This window comes from Eriocheir sinensis, chromosome 50 (genome assembly GCF_024679095.1).
Source record: "Eriocheir sinensis breed Jianghai 21 chromosome 50, ASM2467909v1, whole genome shotgun sequence".
Lineage (NCBI taxonomy): Eukaryota > Metazoa > Arthropoda > Malacostraca > Decapoda > Varunidae > Eriocheir > Eriocheir sinensis.
In genome coordinates, this window is record NC_066558.1 from 10602218 (window position 1) to 10621764 (window position 19547).

General features: G+C 44.1%; 1 protein-coding gene across 2 annotated transcripts in view; it reads left to right on the forward strand.

Moving 5' to 3' along the window:
* Positions 1-8772, forward strand: part of LOC126982382 (glutamate receptor ionotropic, delta-1-like) — a 9299-nt gene extending 527 nt beyond the window's left edge. The window contains exons 2-12 of one of the 2 annotated variants that reach the window (XM_050834400.1): positions 1265-2988; positions 3526-3729; positions 4182-4345; positions 4721-4849; positions 5152-5308; positions 5650-5891; positions 6113-6297; positions 6729-6968; positions 7121-7296; positions 7996-8164; positions 8554-8772. In XM_050834400.1, coding sequence (XP_050690357.1) covers positions 2720-2988; positions 3526-3729; positions 4182-4345; positions 4721-4849; positions 5152-5308; positions 5650-5891; positions 6113-6297; positions 6729-6968; positions 7121-7296; positions 7996-8164; positions 8554-8688 — 2070 coding nt within the window. In that variant the 5' untranslated portion in view covers positions 1265-2719 and the 3' untranslated portion in view covers positions 8689-8772. The remainder of the gene's footprint in view (positions 1-1264; positions 2989-3525; positions 3730-4181; positions 4346-4720; positions 4850-5151; positions 5309-5649; positions 5892-6112; positions 6298-6728; positions 6969-7120; positions 7297-7995; positions 8165-8553) is intronic. The other variant, XM_050834401.1, reaches the window with a different exon arrangement.
* Positions 8773-19547: the final 10775 nt, after the last annotated feature.

Consider the following 19547-nt stretch of genomic DNA (forward strand, 5'->3'; position numbering starts at 1 on the left):
ACGACCTGGGAACAAAAATGTTCGTTGTGTTTTGGTCTACAAAATACTTCTGTACTATCAATTTTAGGAATTTTATACACTAAAGCTATTGATAAATTACGAACACAGACTATACTTGTTCGTATGTTAATACGGACATTCTTATTTGAAATTGTCCGTAACCAAATCAAAACAAACTTCTTCTGACCTGTAACGGTTTGTATCCGTTGTTATTAGGTCCTCCTCCTCTCTTCTTCTTATCCACACACTTTGCTTTTCAATAGTATTGTGTCACGTATCTTTCCTCACTGTAATACGCTATTGTATTATAATTTTCTGTTTGTTGCTGAAATCACTTATTTTCATTGTAATTCTGTGACTTATTCAAGCATTTGTGCCCTTTTTTCCCCATCACTGCGTCAGGAACACTTTTGCCAGCTTTACAATTCCTTTTTTGTCTCCATTCAGCCCTAACACCGTGCAGATTGCCCCGTTGTCTTCCTCTAGCCTCTTTGCTTACTCCTCCCTGCCTATTACTGTCACTACTCCTGCTACCAACTCCCCTCTGTGTCTCTCGTAGTTGTTACATTCTGCAATTAGGTGTTCCACTGTTTTTTTCTCCCCAGTGTCCTACAGCTACAGCCCTTTGTTTTGGTAGGTCGTGGTGAGGGTGAGTTCGGCCGCTCAGCCGCTCCTTTCGGTACCGTGCGGGTTTCGGCCTTTTAAATATATCTTTACCACGAGTTATACTGACTAGATTCTGTTCGGTACTTGCCAGATTAAACATTAGTTTTCGTGGAATCTATTGGAAAAATGGTTCAAGCTATGCATGCAGCAGGAGAGTAGGAGAAAATGCGAGAATGGTGTAAGCTTAGTTGCGAGTATTTAACTTGTAATGACTGAATGGTAGAGTGTTTCTCACCAATTCACATGAAAAATGTTAGCATAAACACTTGGGATCAATGCCTTGTAGAATAGAGGCACAGTGCATCATAATTTATCACGTGAGATATTTTAGAGGGTGCGAGTCGTCACGGCTTCAACAGGCCCTGACCCAATTTTAATGAAAGTAGCTAGCGATCAATGGTAATGTTTGGCATACGGAACTGCTCCCATTGATCCTCACTTGCTGAACACTGTCTATGCTACGCGGAACTGATCCAAGAATAAATATTTCTATACAGATACAGCCCTGTAGTACGCTTTTTTTAGCAACACAAATTATTTAGAATTTAGAAAATTCATCCACTGTTGCTTCTACATTATACTATATTTATTTGTACAGATCTTATATCGGAGAAACGCCAGCCGACTTCGCTGACTTGCATCTCGAGGAGCCCCGGCGAGTGGCATGGACCAGGCTCAAGAAATGTAAACAACGGCGTCAATATAAAATATATATTCCACTTCCTCCACTAGCGGAGCGGCGCCCACCACCAGCACACTTAAGATAGGAACACATCCTACCGGCGCTATAGGTCTGCACAAACAAATAAAAACAAGACAATGAGACTCCACCAGAGGTTTGCCGAGACGTGCGTCAACGAACGCCTGTGGTACATGTGTCTATGGGCGGGCGGGCTGTCCTTCAGGTCCATTGCTCGGCGGGTCGGCCGGAGCCACACCACCGTGCGGCGCTGGGTGCGGCGTCTCCTTGGTGAGGGCGTACTGCGCGCCGGTGCTGCTGCGGAAAATGTCTCCTTTCCGTACTGCCTCTCAAGACAAGAGGCCAATGTGTTCCATTACCTCACGTGCCGCCAAATGGAGGAAAAATGTAAATGGATAAGTCTGTACTTGGAACATCTCGCTGCAAATAGAGAGTTAATAACAGATAGACGACAGATAGATAACATATATAAAACAAGTATAATCAACGCCATACCATGCCAAAGAAAGAACCTTAGCATTTCTGCATTATCCTACTCGTCACTAAAGGAAAGAAAAGTAAAGATGAATGAGTGTGCATCTAGAACACTTCGCTCACAGCATTCATTGTGGATAACTCTTTAGTTGTTGTTGTATGAGTGCTTTCCCTAACAGGGTCAGCACGGCCACTTTTTGTTAAGCTACGTCTCCAGATCTACAGTGTTTTGAGAATGCTTTATACCGAAATTTACAATGTTTTGAAATGTAAAATTCCATAACAGATATTTGGTACTGAACGGAAACACACAAGTCATTATAACATCTTGCCACGCACAGACATCGCGTCATCACTGAAACTGTTTAGTTTTAAAATAGTTCCATGTAGCAGAAGAGCGAAAATATGGGTAAGTGTTGGAAACCTTGTAGTGCAATACAGATTAATCAAATGGAGGTGTGTAAAGAGGGCATATGTATATAGTAAAATCTGTGAATATCTCGCATGTTTCATTACCATCGCTTGCATGATCAATAACATCAACAAGGACGTTCTTTAAATGACACGCTGTCGTTGAGAACTCCAAAGCAAGCAGGGGACGGGTGCTCAAAGCTGTGAACCTGGTAAAGAGAAGAACTTAGAGAGGGGGAGTTCACTGACATCAGAAAGATAACCAGATGGAGATATGAAATAATGGCTTCTTGTTGGGGCTTGTTGGGGGTTCAGTAAGAGCGAACAAGACACCTCTGTGACCAAAAGTGATCAATTTCAGCTTTCTTCAATATTATTTTTAGAAGGGAGCAGCATGTTCGGGCTTTCTATTTCTTTGTTTATCTCTTTTCACCAGTAATCTGCCTAAATTTCCGTATAAAAAAGTATATGGAGGGTATATTTTTCTTGACTGCTTCTAATCCTTTCGTTCCAACAGCAATGCGGCTCCTGATCATCACTGTTATCTGGACATTCATTGAGGCTACGGGAAGCCGAGGGTTGGGGGTTAGGGAGAGGACGCGGGGTTCCGAGACGCACGAGCTCGAGGCCGGCGCCGGGGGAGTGGTCGCCAACATGGTTCCGCTGCTGAAACTCGCCGCCGGGAAGTGTGACCTGACGCTGGCCGCCCACCGCTACTCCCCTGTGCTGGCGTCAAGGTGGGGAGAGTTAGAGAGAGATATATAGACAGATAGGAAGGTACAGCTAAATAAATATAGATAGACAGTTATATTTACTGTGAAGGTGGATGACTGAGAGCAAAACAAAAGACCCATAACACGCTCTACAAAGTAAGTGTAGATGCCAAAGCGAGTGATCAGATAATTATGAGTGATAATTCTAGGATAGATAAATAGATAGATAGATAGTTTTTACTGCAAAGTTATTTAAGCTCAAAGGAAAATAAAGAAACAAAATAACCGTAACACGCTAATTCTGCAATAAGATATTATAGAAGATGCCAAAACGAGTGATCAGATATATGTAAACAAAAACTTCTTAGAACAAAAAAAATATATATATATATACATATATATATATATATATATATATATATATATAGATATTTATATATATATATATATATATATATTAACAATGCATAAAATAGCTCACACCACACAGGATCTACAAAAAAAAAATATAGAAGACACAAGAGCGAGTGGTCAGATATATATTAACAATAATTTTCTCAGGCTCTTACGAGTTGGCGGAGCAGTGACAGTCGTGGGTTTGAGTAGCAGAGTCGGGCCAACGTGCCAGCCTTCAGAGAGCCTAGCAGCGGATGGCGGGGAAGCAAATGGCAGGGCGTCTCGAGGGGAGCTGGCGGGGCAAAGCAAGGCGAAGTGCAGAGCCGTTGTCCTGGACGCCGTGACTGGCAACACTTCTTTGTCTGACTGGTAGGACGCAACGATCCAAGTCAATTCACGAGTTCGTCTTTCACAAGTGTTAAGCACATCATGATTTGCAAAGTGTTTACTACTCAAAACAGGATCAGAATATCAATTTTCCTCTATTCTGAGACAATATGAATAAACATAAAACTTAGGTCTTCAGTACAGTGGTATATAGTTACCAAGATAACGTTTCACAAGTTTTAAGAACATCATAACTTGCAGTGTGTACCACCCGAAATATAAATCAGAATATCAAATTTTTTTCAGAGTTAAGACATTCAAATATAAAACTTGCGTGTTCGATACACTGTATAGTTACTAAGGTAATGTATGAACGTGTGGGGGGAAGGGTATTTGACAGCTATTCATCAGAAACAAATGTAAAAAGTAAGAAGCGTCTGAGCATCCTCGCCCTGCCAGTCAGCCTCCCGTCCCGACCCCGCGTATCACCGCAGGTTTCTGTCGTCGTCAGTGTTGTGGCTGCGGCCTGAGATGCGTCTGGTGGTCGTGGGTCACCTGGACGCCTTGCACAGTGTTATCAGCCACCGCGCTCTCCGCAACACTGATCACGTGGTATTCATAGCCCCGCGTGGCAGGAGTCACGGGGATGTCAAGGAAGGTGATGTAAACTTTGCATTAATGGACAGACTATGGAGGACATGTTATTTAACGCAGATAGCATAAAATATAACGTTTTAAATATAGGAGTATTTTGTTACAGTCTCCAAATCTGTTTGCTACAGGACTTTATTTTACACAAACTGCACATTGCATAACGTATTGGATTACCAAGTGAATAAATTCGCGTATATACTCAGGAATAATCTGCTACAGTCTCAAATCAGATTAGAGAAGCACTTTATATTACGCCAGTCACTGGAGGTTATTGATACTGATAATGCGTGTTAACTAAGGCAGCGTGGTCTCGTTGCAAAATGTTTCGATGCAAGTTTTTCGTTCAACTAATAGAATTATATGCGTGTTTAACTGGCAGGACGTGGTGACGGAGTGGCAATGTACCGACGCTGTCTGTTCTGCAACGAGGGCGACGTGGGCATAGTGAAGCTGTACCCCAAGAGCCTACAGTCTGGTGCGGCGGCAAGGGACCAGTTGCTGTTTCCCGGTGCGGTTGTCAAACATTCAAGCCACAGCAAACATCCAGTGAATAGTTTGATATACGAGTCGGGGGAGGGAGGGCGTATGTGTGTGCCTCCTAGAATTGTTGTTCAGGATATTCACTCTCATCTATTTCATAAATAAACCCTAGAGCACCTTTACTTATATCACTAATTTTCCTCCCTCCTATGAAAAATTCCTTCACGGCGAGAAATTCAAGATATTTTTTAATCTGCATCTGATATGCCCTTGTTGCACCAGTATTCTAAAACAAAGACTCATCCAAAACAACAACTTCTTTCCCCGCAGACGACGCTGAGGGCTTCCACGGCCACAGGTTCCGGGTGGTGGTCATGGAGTACTTCCCGTACATCAGTTACACGCGGCAGGAGAGCGGTGCCCTGCGCCTCACCGACTCCCTCAACACGCGCATGATCACCCACCTGGCGGAGCTCCTAAACTTTACGTAGGTATTTATCCTGCACTTTTTTTTTGTTTCCTCGATGGTCCCATATAAGGTATGCAGAAGATGCCAAGACTGATCGTTTTTTTTGTTAAAAGAATGTCTTGACACTCCCCTCCTAAAAGAGTTTGAGTCAGTGGCTACTTGACTTTACCCAACACATGCTCAGCCGATTGATTTAGTTGAGGCATTCTGGACCACCAGTGTTGATCTCTGCCCACAAAGGCACCAGGGTATGCTTGTTCGAGATGGTTCTTCGAAATTACTCAGGAAATTCCGTGAAATTGTAGGAAAAAGTGTATCGCTTTTCTATAAATGACCACCTTCATTGCTACTGTCGACAGGTACGAGGTGATGGAGCCAGACGACTGCCAGTGGGGGCTGGAGGCTGATGGGGGCAACTGGACCGGTATTGTAGGCACCCTCCAGCACGAGAAGGCGGACTTTTCAATGGACCTCACTCTGACGCCCCAAAGAGCGACTGTGGTGGATTTCTGTAGGCTTTACATCGACGAGAACTTGGGCATCTTGTCCTTGAAGCCTCGGCCTCCACCTGAGTATTTATCGCTCATCAGACCTTTTGAAAGTAAGTGGTGCAGCTGTACATGACATCTTTCGTATTAGCATGAAACGTGACCGGCCCTAATAATGAAGTTTGGGGCACTAGATGACATTGTTAACTTTAAGATGGTAGCCTTGCAAACACCTGTATGATCGATTGAGTCGCATGTTCGCACACTTTGCCGTGGAAACTTTGTGAAGACGCCTGCTGTACACTCTACACTTAAGACAATGCGTTGTTCCCAGCCAAGGTGTGGGTCGCGACCGTGGTGAGCGTGATGGTGTGGGGTGTGACGCTGTGGCTGCTGCTCAAAATAAGGCATCGAACATTCAAAGGACGTCGTTTTGATCTTAGGTCGGCACTTTTCTACAGCTGGGGGCTCCTTCTGGAGGACAGCCCGAACGAGCCTCCGGACAATCCCACGGGCCAGGCAAGTCTGTTTAGACCAATGTTCTTCAACCTTTCTCTAAGACATCGTGCAACTCCTTCTTCTACTACTATCGTAATGGCTCGAGGTGCGGACAATAGCTCAAAAAGACCCTATGTCACGGGTTGCCTTTTGGCCTTAACTACTATTATGGGGTACCCATTGGATCGACGATACTGTCTGTCTTCCGTCTCGGGGGCTCGGGTTCGAATCACGGTCGGAAGGTTGGGAAAAGGATTTATTCTCCCGACTAGATGAATATCTCATGTGCTTTGAGAAGTGGAAATAAGCCCACTACACTGGTGGCAGCGATGGGATACTATTACTACAACTATTGCTAGGACCACCATTTTCTAGTAATATTTACTTCACAACCAGAGCTGTAAGGTTTTCAGCGAAGAATAAAATGTGCAATATTGTTTAATCTGTCACAGGTTCTGGTAGGAATGTGGCTCCTCGCTTGCTTGATTCTGAGAACCACCTACGTGTCCTCCCTCATCTCGCACCTGGTCAAGGGCGGCGAGTCTCCCGTCATCAACACGATCGAGGAAATGGTGAAGAGTGGACAGCATGAAGGCAGGCAGTGGGGGACTGTCGGCGTGAACGGGGCGATCAATTCGTTCTTGATCACCAGCACCAACCCGGCCTTCCATGTGGCGAATAAGTTCATGCAGGTGTGATATCGGTGTGACTTGAGGAACCATGAATACCTAACACGGTCCAAACCTATACATAACATAACGTCTCTAAACGTACACATACGCTGAACTTTCATCAAATTAGTGCTTGCGGCTTCGTGACTCTAAAGGGCAAGTTCTCCTTTCAGTCCATGGGGCCGGAGGAGGGCACATCCAGAGTGTTGGCGGGGGAGTTTTCGTTCATTCTCAACTACTACGCCATCAGGGTCCAGCTGGCCACGCTCCGCGGAGCATCGGCCGACATCCCTGTCCACATCAGCACCACGAAGTACCCGCTCTTCCCCGGCAACGGTTGGGCCTTTAGGTGCATCTATATATACTCAGCTACTTATATATTTATTTCTTTATTTATCTATCTACTAAAAAAAAAAATAGGTCTGCTGCCATTGCTTTTAGTATGTTGTAACTTGCGGTGGCAGGGGCTAGAGAGGGTGAGTCAACAAAAGAGGTCGGGATGATCTCGTCCAGAAGCTCGTTAACGTTCCCTGTTCGAAGAGCATGGTTCGGGGAAGGAGGCGTAGGCATGCGGGCATCAGCTGTATCATGGCCAGTTACGTTGCATGTCTAGGAGCCGTTGGACGTGTTAGAGCGGAGCGGAAGTGCTAAGTTGTTGCTCCTTCCATGAATCGCCTCTGGCTCCATGGGTGGGGAGCTGACCTGAGGAACTTTGACTGATTCTCTTACGCCGCAGTGCAACAAGAAGCAACAAGCCAAAAGCAAGATTGCCTCGGAGGGTAGAACCATAGCTATCTATGTCCTAATACAATAGCACCTCGGAGGGTTGAACTATAATAGATGTTTCAATAGTGATCATAGCACGTTACCTTCATACCGCGCTAGTAATCTGAATCCCAGTGCGCATTTAGATGTAAAGGGAAGTGTTATTTGTATTATAATTTTATGTTTATGTTGTCGTTCCTAATATTTACATTTATTAATGGAAGCCTGTCACTGGGTCACTACAAAGGGCTCATCACTTAAGCTCCTTGGTCCCCCCGCACAGGCGCGGCACACCCTTCCTCTCTCGCTTCAACCTGGCCATACAGCGGCTCCTGGACGCGGGCCTCATCGACTACTGGATGGACGACGTCATCAACACCTACGTCACCACCAAGCGGCTGCAGGACAGGGATTCCTTGCGGGACGGGAAGATTCAGGCGTCCACTGTGGAGGTATGTTTAGGGGGGGGGGGGGGGATTTTTATCTATCAATATTATTCTTTATTTGTTTTTTTCATCTTGCATTTTTCTTCATTCTCTATCTTTGTTTTTCCATACACTCTCGGCCACCTTCTTTCTTCCGTTGTTTCTTTATTCTCTCTATTTTCTTTCTTACTGTCTTCCTTGTTTGCTTTCTTCATCTTGCTTTCTTTTCCTAATTCAAGCTCTTCTTTTCTCCATCTTTTTCTCGTTCTTTTCTTTCTCGCTTCATTCTTTTTTCCTTCGCTCCTTCTTTTCTTATGACGCCAGAAAGCAAACTATAAAGAAAGAACGACCCCAACATATCCTCCACCAAAGCGAACAACGACTCAGGCAACATCTCACGACACTTCTCCCTGCAGACCATCACCCTCTCGTCTTGCCTCGCCCCTGCAGGATACACGCGGCCAGGTGGTGCTGGGGCTGCGTCACCTGCAAGTCACCTTCTACATCCTGTTCGCGGGCCATGCTGCCGGGACACTCTCCTTTCTTGCTGAGAGCTCCCTGACCTGATCTCCCTCACCACTGACCGACCTATGTGTTGTTATCGTTCAGTTACTTTGAATTACATATGAAGTCATTGTGGTGTTTTGTTTTCCTCTTTTAGCTCCATTTTTTATTCAAGACATAAGGTATGGAGGTTTTGCGCGCACAAGGGTCCGGTCTCGGGACATTAATTAATGGACACCTTATTTGAAGCCTTCATTTCCTTTATTCTCTCTCTTCCTATCTGTCTGTCTATCTGTCTATGTATCTATCTATCTATCTATCTATATCTACCTCTCAGGAGATCAAATTTGACACAAGTACGTAGGCTATGTGCGGTACATGTGTATTTTACATGATCAAGCTCACTTACCTGCTGGCGAGAGGATAGACAAAGTTAAGTCTTTACAAAAAGGTGACGAGGAACAGTAAATCTACAGTAGGCCACGAGTTCCACGATGAAGACGAAGAGCGCCGCAGCGTGCCCCAGGGAGAGCATGTTGAAGATGGCCTGCACGTGGAGCACTCCCAAAGCGGCGCTTCCTTGGGCAGCCTGAGGAAGGGAAATGATGAAAACAGTAAATACCGTGCGTCACCAAGCCTAGGAATATATTTAGGAAAACTCCCAGCCACTATGATAAACACCGGCCTTAGATATGAGGCTCGAGCGGATGTAAGTCGGATTTATCAGTATTGCTGGGATCACACATCCTCTTCATTCCTATCTTCGTTTTTTTTCCTCTTCTTCCTCCTCTTCCTCTTTCTCCTCGTCAACTTCTTTCCCTTCTCTTGACTCTTCTTCCTATTTCTCTTCGTCTTTACCAGCCTCCTCCTCCTCCTCCTCCTCTTCCTCCTCCTCCGCCTTGAGAGAGAGAGAGAGAGAGAGAGAGAGAGAGAGAGAGAGAGAGAGAGAGAGAGAGAGAGAGAGAGAGACCACACAAACTTGTAATCCGTCCAAAATCTGTACACTTTCAAAGTCACAATCCCGAAAAAAACGAAAATAAATAAAAAAATGTTAAGAAAATATTCAAAAGAAGACAAATATAGATAAGATTTATTTTTAATGTTTTTGTTTTCTTCTACCTCCTTCTTTTATTCGATCTGACACCGGAAACTGGAAAGCAGTAAGGAGAAACATGGAAACATGGAAATGCAAGCAACAGAAACCTATTGGCTCATTACGAGGTTGCCCGCTTTGGTGATTTAATTTGCTCGACAGCCACTTGGGGCCTGGGGAGCAAATGAAGACACCTCGATATTGAGGAGCAGATGAAAGCACCTCGATATTCAGTTTACTCCCGACGCAGCGAAGTGACGGTCGATTCTATATTTGAAGGAGTTGATGGTATTCGCATTTACTACTTCTGAAGGAAGATTGTTCCAGTGGCGGATGACTCGGTTTGAAAAGAAACTTCTTCCGATGTCTGTGTTACATCGACTAGACTGAATGGGTAAACCGTTATTTCTAGTTCTTAGGTTGGGTTGCAGTTCAAAGAATTTGGAGTATTGGACGTTATTGATTTTTTTTCAGATACTTGAAGGCTTGAATCATATCCCCTCGTCTTTTCTCCAATGTAAAGAGACTGAGTCGCTTGAGTTGTTCCTCGTACGGTTGAGCCCTTATGGCAGGTATCATCTTCGTGGCGCGTCGTTGAATCCTTTCCAGTAAATCAATGTCCTTTCTGTAATTAGGAGGCCAGAACTGTACTGCATACTCGAGGTGCGGTCTTACCATGGAATTATACAAGGATAGTGTTGGCTTTGTTGTATGCTTTTTTACAGTGATTCGCGTGCTTCAGGTCACTGCTGATAGTGACTCCAAAATCCCTTTCCTCCTGCATCGCTTGCAGAGGTTTCCCCTTCATGATGTATGTGTGGTAACTATTTCTGGACCCAATGTGCATGATTTTGCATTTGTCAACATTAAAGGACATTTGCCATTTTTCCGACCATTCGATACTGTGATTGAGGTCTTTCTGAATGATTTCGCAGTCGGTCTTTGTGAGGGCCTTTCCACCCACCTTGGTGTCATCAGCAAATTTCGATATTTTGGATTTCGGTCCTGATTCTAGGTCGTTATATATGATGAAGAGAATGGGTCCCAGCACTGACCCTTGAGGCACTCCAGTAGTGACTGGAAGCCAATCGGAAGGCTGTGCGTTGAGTAGTACTCGTTGTTTTCTGTCGGTGAGCCAATCTCTTATCCATGCGATCAGATTGACTCCAATGCCCGTCGAGTGCAGTTTCTTAAGGAGTCGCTCGTGCGGTACCTTGTCGAAGGCTTTCTGAAAGTCCAGATATATAACATCAATGGAGATGTGGGCATCCCAGTTCTTATATATACCTTGGAAGAAGTCTAATAAGTTCGTTAAGCAGGAGCGCTTGTTTCTGAAGCCATGCTGGGTGTCGGAGATTATATTATTGTCTTCTAAAAACTTAACAAGTTTGTCTCTAATAATCTTTTCGTGTATTTATCCTGCCACTGATGTTAAACTTATGGGCCTGTAGTTTAATGCAACGCTTTTGTCTCCAGTCGTCCGGGACCTTGTTCAATTGAACAGACTGGTTGAATATGTTAGTGAGTGGCTGAAGTATTTGTTGTTTAAGCTCTATTAATAACCGCGGTGACAATCCGTCAGGTCCTGTTGACTTGCTCGTGTCGAGTTTGTCCAAATACTTGTTCACTTCTCGGTCGCATATTGAGTCAGTTTCCAGGGGCGGGATCACCCTCGACGGGTAAGGGCTCTCGGGAATGGTTTCGATGTCCTCGACTGTGAATACGGAGCGAAGTTACTGTTGAGGATTCTGGCTATCTGTTTACTGTCCTGAGTTACAGATCCAGTCTGGTCTGTCATGGGACCAATATTGGATTTTAATTTATTTTTCGATCTGATGTATGTGAATAATTTTTTTGAGTTTGGCTTGATGTCACGCGCTATTTGTTTTTCGTAGTTGCGTTTACTACTCCGAATAAGGGTGCGACAAGCTCTGAGGCTGGTGTGGTACTGTGTACGGGCTTCGGCCGTGTCATTCTCTTTTATTAGGTTATACTTCCTTTTTTTTAAGTTTACCGCCCTTTTTATTTCTCTGGTCATCCACGGTGGATCTACGGCACCATTTACTCGCCTGGGTTTCGAAGGCACTGTAGCCTTTTCTACTCCCAAAAGCTTATCTTTGAAGTCGTTCCACACGTTGTCGATTGTATTGTCGGTTAGGTTAAGCTGGTCCCAAGTCGCAGAGGGAAGCAGCTCACGGGATAGGTTGAAATTAGCTTTTTTTGTAGTCTGGTATCACTGACGGATTGTCTACGAGTTTGTGACTTATGTTGACATTGAAACGGATTAAGTGGTGATCGCATCCATTAATTTTTTCACCAACTTCACAGTCGCGAATGAGGTCGGGGTCGCTTACTAATACCAGATCCAGCAGATTGTTTTCTCTTGTCGGTTGAGTTACAACTTGAGTGAGGAACGAATCCTCCACTATTTCCATAAGCCTGTTACCCTCTTGATCTCCAGTCAATTGTCCCCAGTCAATGTTAAGGCAATTAAAGTCCCCAGTTATTATTGCTTCTTTGCTTTGTTATAAAGAGTGAAGCTCTTCGTACAGGGCAGTGTCGTCTGCTCCCTGTTGTCTTGGAGGCCTGTATACGGTCGCAAGTGTTAGTTTCTTATTATTCGCGGTTATTTCCACATAGACGGAGTCGTAAGTCTCTGCGTCCTGTTTGTCTATTTTTATGGTAGGTTGCGTACTTTTTACGTAGCAAATTACTCCTCCTCCTTTCTTGTTCATTCGATTTTTTTGGAAGCTGTCGTACCCGGGAAATGACAGTTCAGATACTAGATGTGCAGAGTTGGCCCTAGTCTCTGTGATGGCAACCACATCTGGTTTCTCAGCTGCAATATACGCCCTAATTTCGTCCTCTTTGGGGAATTGAGTGCGTGCATTTGTGTACAAAATGGAAATGTGACTCCTAGTTTGGCCCCGTTGTGTTGTATGAGTTCGCTTGTCGGAGCCGTCGTTGGTTACACAGTTTCTTGTAAGCCGCATCGACGCTACGGTTCGGTTGATCAAGGGTTACCTTTGCCTTGCCCTCGCCTGCAGTTTTTTGAATAGCTTTTCGAGAAGCGTTCAAGTGCCTCGTTCAGGAGCCTTCCAAGCCGCGCCGAACCAACCTCGTTCAGGTGGAGTCCGTCCTCGCAAAACAAATCTGGGCGCTCATTAAAGTGATGCCATTCGTTCGTGAACGCTACGCCTTCATCGTTACATAAGTGCTTTAGACTAGTGTTGACACCGTACGCTTTACTGTTGTTGAATCCGGCGAACGTATTGACTCTCGGTAGAATCCCAGAGACGATGATGTGAGGGGACTTGATCTTGTATTTCCGAATGACTTGACGGTATTTTCATAACAGGTCCTGAGACTGAGTTGACTGAACGTCGTTGGTTCCCGCATGGATCAGATACACTGTGTCTTCCTTCGCATTCACTAAAACTGCATCGACAGCTGATTCAATATCGTCCAGTTTGGCTCCGGGGATACAGAAACGCTGCCGGGTCAATGTTTTCCGACCGCAAAACTCCGTAAGTTGGCCTCTCACCAAACTATCGCCAACTAAGTTGACTCTAGTAGTCAGTTTGCCCATGCCAGGAAATAGCGTCTGGTCCGTACAAGTGTCAGCTGGGAGAATGGTCTTGTGATTTATTTTGGAAGGGCGCGAGGTACAAGAGGGAGCGTGGGCGAAGGTGGGTTTGGAAGTGGTGGTAGTGACAGTAGTGGGTGGTTGGGGAAGGGTGGAGGGTGAGGTGTGGAGGGAGGGAGATGTGGTATCAGAAGTGGAGGAGGAGGTGGAGGTCGTGTTGGAGGTGGAAGGGGAAGGTGGAGTGGTGATGAGAATAGGGGAGGAGTCTAGGGTGGTGGAGGGAGAGGAAGGGATAGCGGGAGAAGAGGGAGTGGTAGTGAGGATGGCGGTGGATGAGGTAGGAAGGGAGGTGGATGGGGTGGAATGAATGGTAAGGGTGGAGGCGGGTTCAGGCGAGGCAGAGGAGGAGAGGGGTTCAGACGAGGCAGAGGAGGAACACAAAGGAACACAAAGGAAGAACAAACAACAGCAGACCTGCTGGTCCTTACGAGGTTGTTTGTGACAAGCTACACTAACTATCTAATCAAAGGTGGAAGATGAAGGACAGCAAAGGCGAAGGCTCCTCCCCACCCCCCCATCCCTCCAGCCAAAGCTGGCAGGAAAGGAAAAAGAACCATGCAGCATGGAAAAACTGCATGGAATTTATGTAGGAAAGAGGAAAGAACTACCATTACTGCTACCACTAACCGGGCGATAAAAGCGGACAAGGACACCAGTATTCGAAAGAACTTAACGTTATTACGACAATGAGTAATATCTTAGTTGCTGGTTGGATTCAAAACACTTGTCTAATCTATTCTTGAAGGCCGTAACTGTTGTACTATCAACGACATCACAAGGTAGAGAGTTCCAAACATTAACAACTCGATTGAAGAAGAAGTGTTTAGCTTCGTGCGACGAGAATCTTTTACCACTTATCTTCAAACTGTGATTTCTTCTTGTTCTATTTGATCGATCAATTGTAAAGTAATCTTCCGCATTAATATCACTGAATCCTTTGAACATTTTAAACACTTCTATTAGATCGCCTCGCATTCTTCGTTTTGATAGGCTGAATAAATTTACTTCTTTAAGCCTATGTTCATATGACAAATTTCTCAACCTAGGAATCATCTTTGTTACTCTTCGTTGGACCCGTTCCAACTTTTCTATGTCTTTTCTGTAGTAGGGAGACCAAAACTGTACACAGTACTCTAGAAGGGGTCGAACCAACGAATTATACAGTTTTAATATTACTTTTTCCGATTTATTATTAAAGACTCGTCCGATGAAGCCAACCAATTTATTTGCAGTTTTAACTACCTCTGAACAATGCTGACCGGGCTTTAAATCGCTTGATATAGTGATTCCAAGATCCTTTTCTTTACTTACTGCAGAAAGTTGTTGGCCATTCATTACGTACCGAACGCGATTGTTATTGTTTCCGATGTGCAACACTTTACATTTCTCAACGTTAAATTTCATTTGCCATTGATTGGCCCAACGTGCAAGTCGATCTATATCTGATTGTAAAGCTTCTTCGTCGAGTATCGCAGTTACTTTACTAGCAATTTTTGTGTCATCAGCAAATTTTGATACTTTGCAAGTGAGCCCATCATCGATATCATTAGCATAAATTAAGAAGAGCATGGGGCCAAGCACTGATCCTTGAGGTACGCCGCTTTTGACATCGAGCCAGTTAGATGTAACACCGTTTAGAACTACTCTCTGTTTCCGCTCAGAGAGCCAGTCCGCAAGCCAATTGTGAATGTTACCCGAGATACCGTGCGCCAGTAGTTTGCTGAGCAATCGTTGGTGGGGGACCTTATCAAATGCCTTTTGAAAATCCATATATATGATATCTACTGATCTGCTTTCATCGAACACCTCAAAAATATAGTGAAAAAAATCAAGTAAGTTAGTCAAACACGAACGTTTACTACGGAAGCCATGTTGCGAATTATTTATTATATTATTTTCTTCGAAGAATTTCACCATATTGTCGCGAATGATAGTCTCCATTAACTTACAAACAATAGATGTCAGGCTAATTGGTCGATAGTTTCCAGGATGAGACTTTTCCCCCTTTTTGAAAATTGGTGTGACATTTGCAAGTTTCCAATCCGACGGAACTTTTCCAGCTGTTAAAGATTTATTAAATATGATGAAGAGCGGTTTACAAATTTGATGTTTGATTTCTTTTAAGACCCTAGGGGTAATTTTGTCTGGACCAGGAGCTTTGCTTACTTTAATCTTTTCAATTGTGCGTAAAATGTCACTTTCTACGATGAGCACGCCACTTAACATCTTTTCGGTCCTTCTAACCTCCGGCGGAAGCAAAAGTAGGAGGGGCGGGGAATGACTTCACAGTTTCCCATAACAAGGCATTTGAGCATGTCAAGTCATCGTTCATCGAGCTAAGTGTTTGGATACGTGAGCCCAAGACACAATATTTACATTTAGACTAGCCGAGTTGGAAATGGATCGCGGCAAATTTCTGTGAACAACTACCGCAAGTGAAATATTTCGGGCATGGTTACAATTTATTTATCTGTAGCAAGAAACTTTACAGTTAAGATATATTTAGAAACCACGTGGGTGGCTTGCTGAATACCAGGAAGGAGTTCAACTTAACATCTGGAAGGAGTTAGATAGGGGTCGGGTCGAGTCCCTCGGGAGGGTAATGAATTTGGCGGCAGAGAGGTTTGTTTAGTTAGAGGAAGAGGAGGAGGAGGAGGAAATAGTTAGAGGATGAGGAGGAGGAAATAGTTAAAGGAGGAGGGGGATGAAATATGGGTATGGGCGGAGAAAGATGAATAGGGAAAGTGATTAAAATAAAAACACCTGTGTTGACCCTGGCAATCTTAGGATTATTTAAGGAGTGCCGGGTGGCTGCCTTCGTTAAGCCCTCGGTGGCTGTGGGATATGGGCGGGTGTGTGAACACCTGAGAAACTGACCGCATACACCTGACTGTCTTGGTGAGGGAGTGCCGGTGAAAAGATTAGCCGACCTCACTAATCCCGGAAAATTACAGACTTAACGGGCGGTACCGGGAGTAATGATACCCCTGGGAATAAACAGGGCAGGGTTCAGGAACGATTGGCAATTGGCAACGAACGAGAAAATACAGTGAGTTGTGATCTGACCGTTTACTATAGTAATAAAAGACATAAAATACTCGCTATAATAAGTAATACTATATCACTCGGGTTTGTGTTTAAACATTGTGTGCTGTTGTTGAAAAACAATACTTTGTTGCCCTGTGACAGGTACGGGAAGCATTAAAATTCTAACACTTAGCGTTCCACAGCGGCGGTGATGTCTGCTCAGCAGTGAAGCGACGATGAAGTTACCGATGGACGATGTACAACCTCTTCAAGTAATATCAACTTCAGTTAAAATCCTCGATGACGTATAAAGATTGCACAACACACTTGGTGAACACTAAATCACGGAAGCACGATGAGCATTAAATCACGGAAGCACGATGAGCACTAAATCACGGAAGCACGGTGAGCACTAAATCACGGAAGCACGGTGAATACTAAATCACGGAAGCACGGTGAACACTAAATCACGGGAGCACGGTGAATACTAAATCACGGAAGCACGGTGAACACTTAATCACGGAAACACAGTGAACACTTAATCACGGAAGCACGGTGAACACTTAATCACGGAAGCACGGTGAACACTTAATCACGGAAACACGGTGAACACTTAATCACGGAACCACGGTGAAAACTTAATCACGGAAGCACGGTGAACACTAAATCACGGAAGCACGGTGAACACTAAATCACGGAACCACGGTGAAAACTTAATCACGGAAGCACGATGAACACTAAATCACGGAAGCACGGCGAACACTAAATCACGGAAGCACGGTGAACACTAAATCACAGAAGCACGGTGAACACTTAATCACGGAAGCACGGTGAACACTAAATCACGGAAGCACGGTGAACACTAAATCACAGAAGCACGGTAAACACTTAATCACGGAAGCACGGTGAACACTAAATCACGGAAGCACGGTGAACAGTAAATCACGGAAGCACGGTGAACAGTAAATCACGGAAGCACGTTGAACACTTACTCACGGAAGCACGTTGAACACTGAATCACGGAAGCACGGTGAACACTTAATCACGGAAGCGCGGTGAACACAAGAACAGCGGGTTCGGGTGTGAGAGCGTGGATGCAAGCCGGAGCAAGCGGGGGTCGTGACCTTGGCCTGGGAGGGTCAGGAAACGAGTGAGGAGGTGAGGAGTTTGAATTATTTACCAAAATATATATAATAGCAATAAAATGACTGAATAATAATACAAAAAAATTAAATCAGAGTAGACTTCCCATACATATCGTGCATGCATACATACATACATGTATGCATACATACATGCATACATACATACGTACATACATACATACAAATACAAATATGCATACATACATACATACATACATACATACATACATACATACAAATATGCATACATACATACATACATACTTACACACACATAAACATACATACATACACACTTACATACATACATACATACATACACACATATATACATACATACATACATACATACATGCATACAATGTTTGCACGCAGGTATGTATGCGTGGCAGTAGCAACCTTTTTTTTTGTTGTTGTTGTTCCTTTGTTACCGTAAAGAAAACAAACAAGCACAGGTACGACAGTTTGAAGGACCAGGTGCACGACTATAAAAGGGCGGGAGCTGCGAGCATGGATTCACTGGTCACCTTTGCTTCGACACGGGCGGACTGGTGCTGCCCCCACCTCCGGGGTGAGTAATAGTCGCACAGAGGGCACCACACGCCCCGAACACCCTCATGGATAGAACACCTTGTAGAAGGGCACAGCAATGCCATAAACTTTCGAGGACTTGACGGTCAAAACTCCTTGTTTATGATGGCGGTGAAGTAATGTCAGCAACCTTAGCTGCTACTCCAGTTATTGAAAGTGAAAAAAAAGTTATAAAGTTCACAGCTTCCCAAAGGTAGTGATGAAGGAGAGGACGTCTGGTAGGGCTGGATAAATACGTTCACGATTACAATTCGAGCAATCCCATTCCCCGAAAAAAGATGCCAGATTATCTGTAAAGCATTATATGGTACAGAAAAATGGGTCTACTATGAAAAAATGTTATGCTTATCCCGGTGTAATTCAAAACAAAGTTATGAATATTGAGAACATTTTTCTTCAATAATCTTTAACACATGCGGTATTATGATAAATGAAATTATGAACCTTCGGTTAGACCGCTGTACAATCTACGACCTGGGAACAAAAATGTTCGTTGTGTTTTGGTCTCCAAAAACTTCTGTACTATCAATTATAGGAATTTCATACACTAAAGCTATTGATAAATTACGAACAAAGACTATACTTGTTCTTATGTTAATACGGCTTGGCATTCTTATTTGAGATTGTCCGTAACCAAATCAAAACAAACCTTCTTCTTTTTCTGACCTGTAACGGTTTGTATCCGTTGTTATTAGGTCCTCCTCCTCTCTTCTTCTTATCTACACACTGCTTTTCAATAGTATTGTGTCACGTATCTTTCCTCACTGTAATACGCTATTGTATTATAATTTTCTGTTTGTTGTTGAAATCACTTTTTTTTTGTAATTCTGTGCACTTATTCAAGCATTTGTGCCCTTTTTTCCCCAGCACTGCGTCAGGAACACTTTTGCCAGCTTTACAATTCTTCTTTCTGTTTCCTTTTTGTCTCCATTCAGCCCTAACACCGTGCAGATTGCTCCGTTGTCCTCCTCTAGCCTCTTTGTCTACTCCTCCCTGCCTATTACTGTCACTACTCCTGCTACTAACTCCCCTCTCTGACACTCATAGTTGCTACATTCTGCAATTAGGTATTCCACTGTTACTTTCTCCCCAGTGTCCTACAGCTGCAGCCCTTTGTTTTGGTAGGTCTTGGTGAGGGTGAGTTCGGCCGCTCAGCCGCTCCTTTCGGCACCGTGCGGGTTTCGGCCTTTTAAATATCTCTTTACCACGAGTTTTACTGGCTAGATTCTGTTCGGTACTTGCCAGATTAAACATTAGTTTTCGTGGAATCTATTGGAAAAATGGTTCAAGCTATGCATGCAGCAGGAGAGTAGGAGAAAATGCGAGAATGGTGTAAGCTTAGTTGCGAGTATTTAACTTGTAATGACTGAATGGTTGAGTGTTTCTCACCAATTCACATGAAAA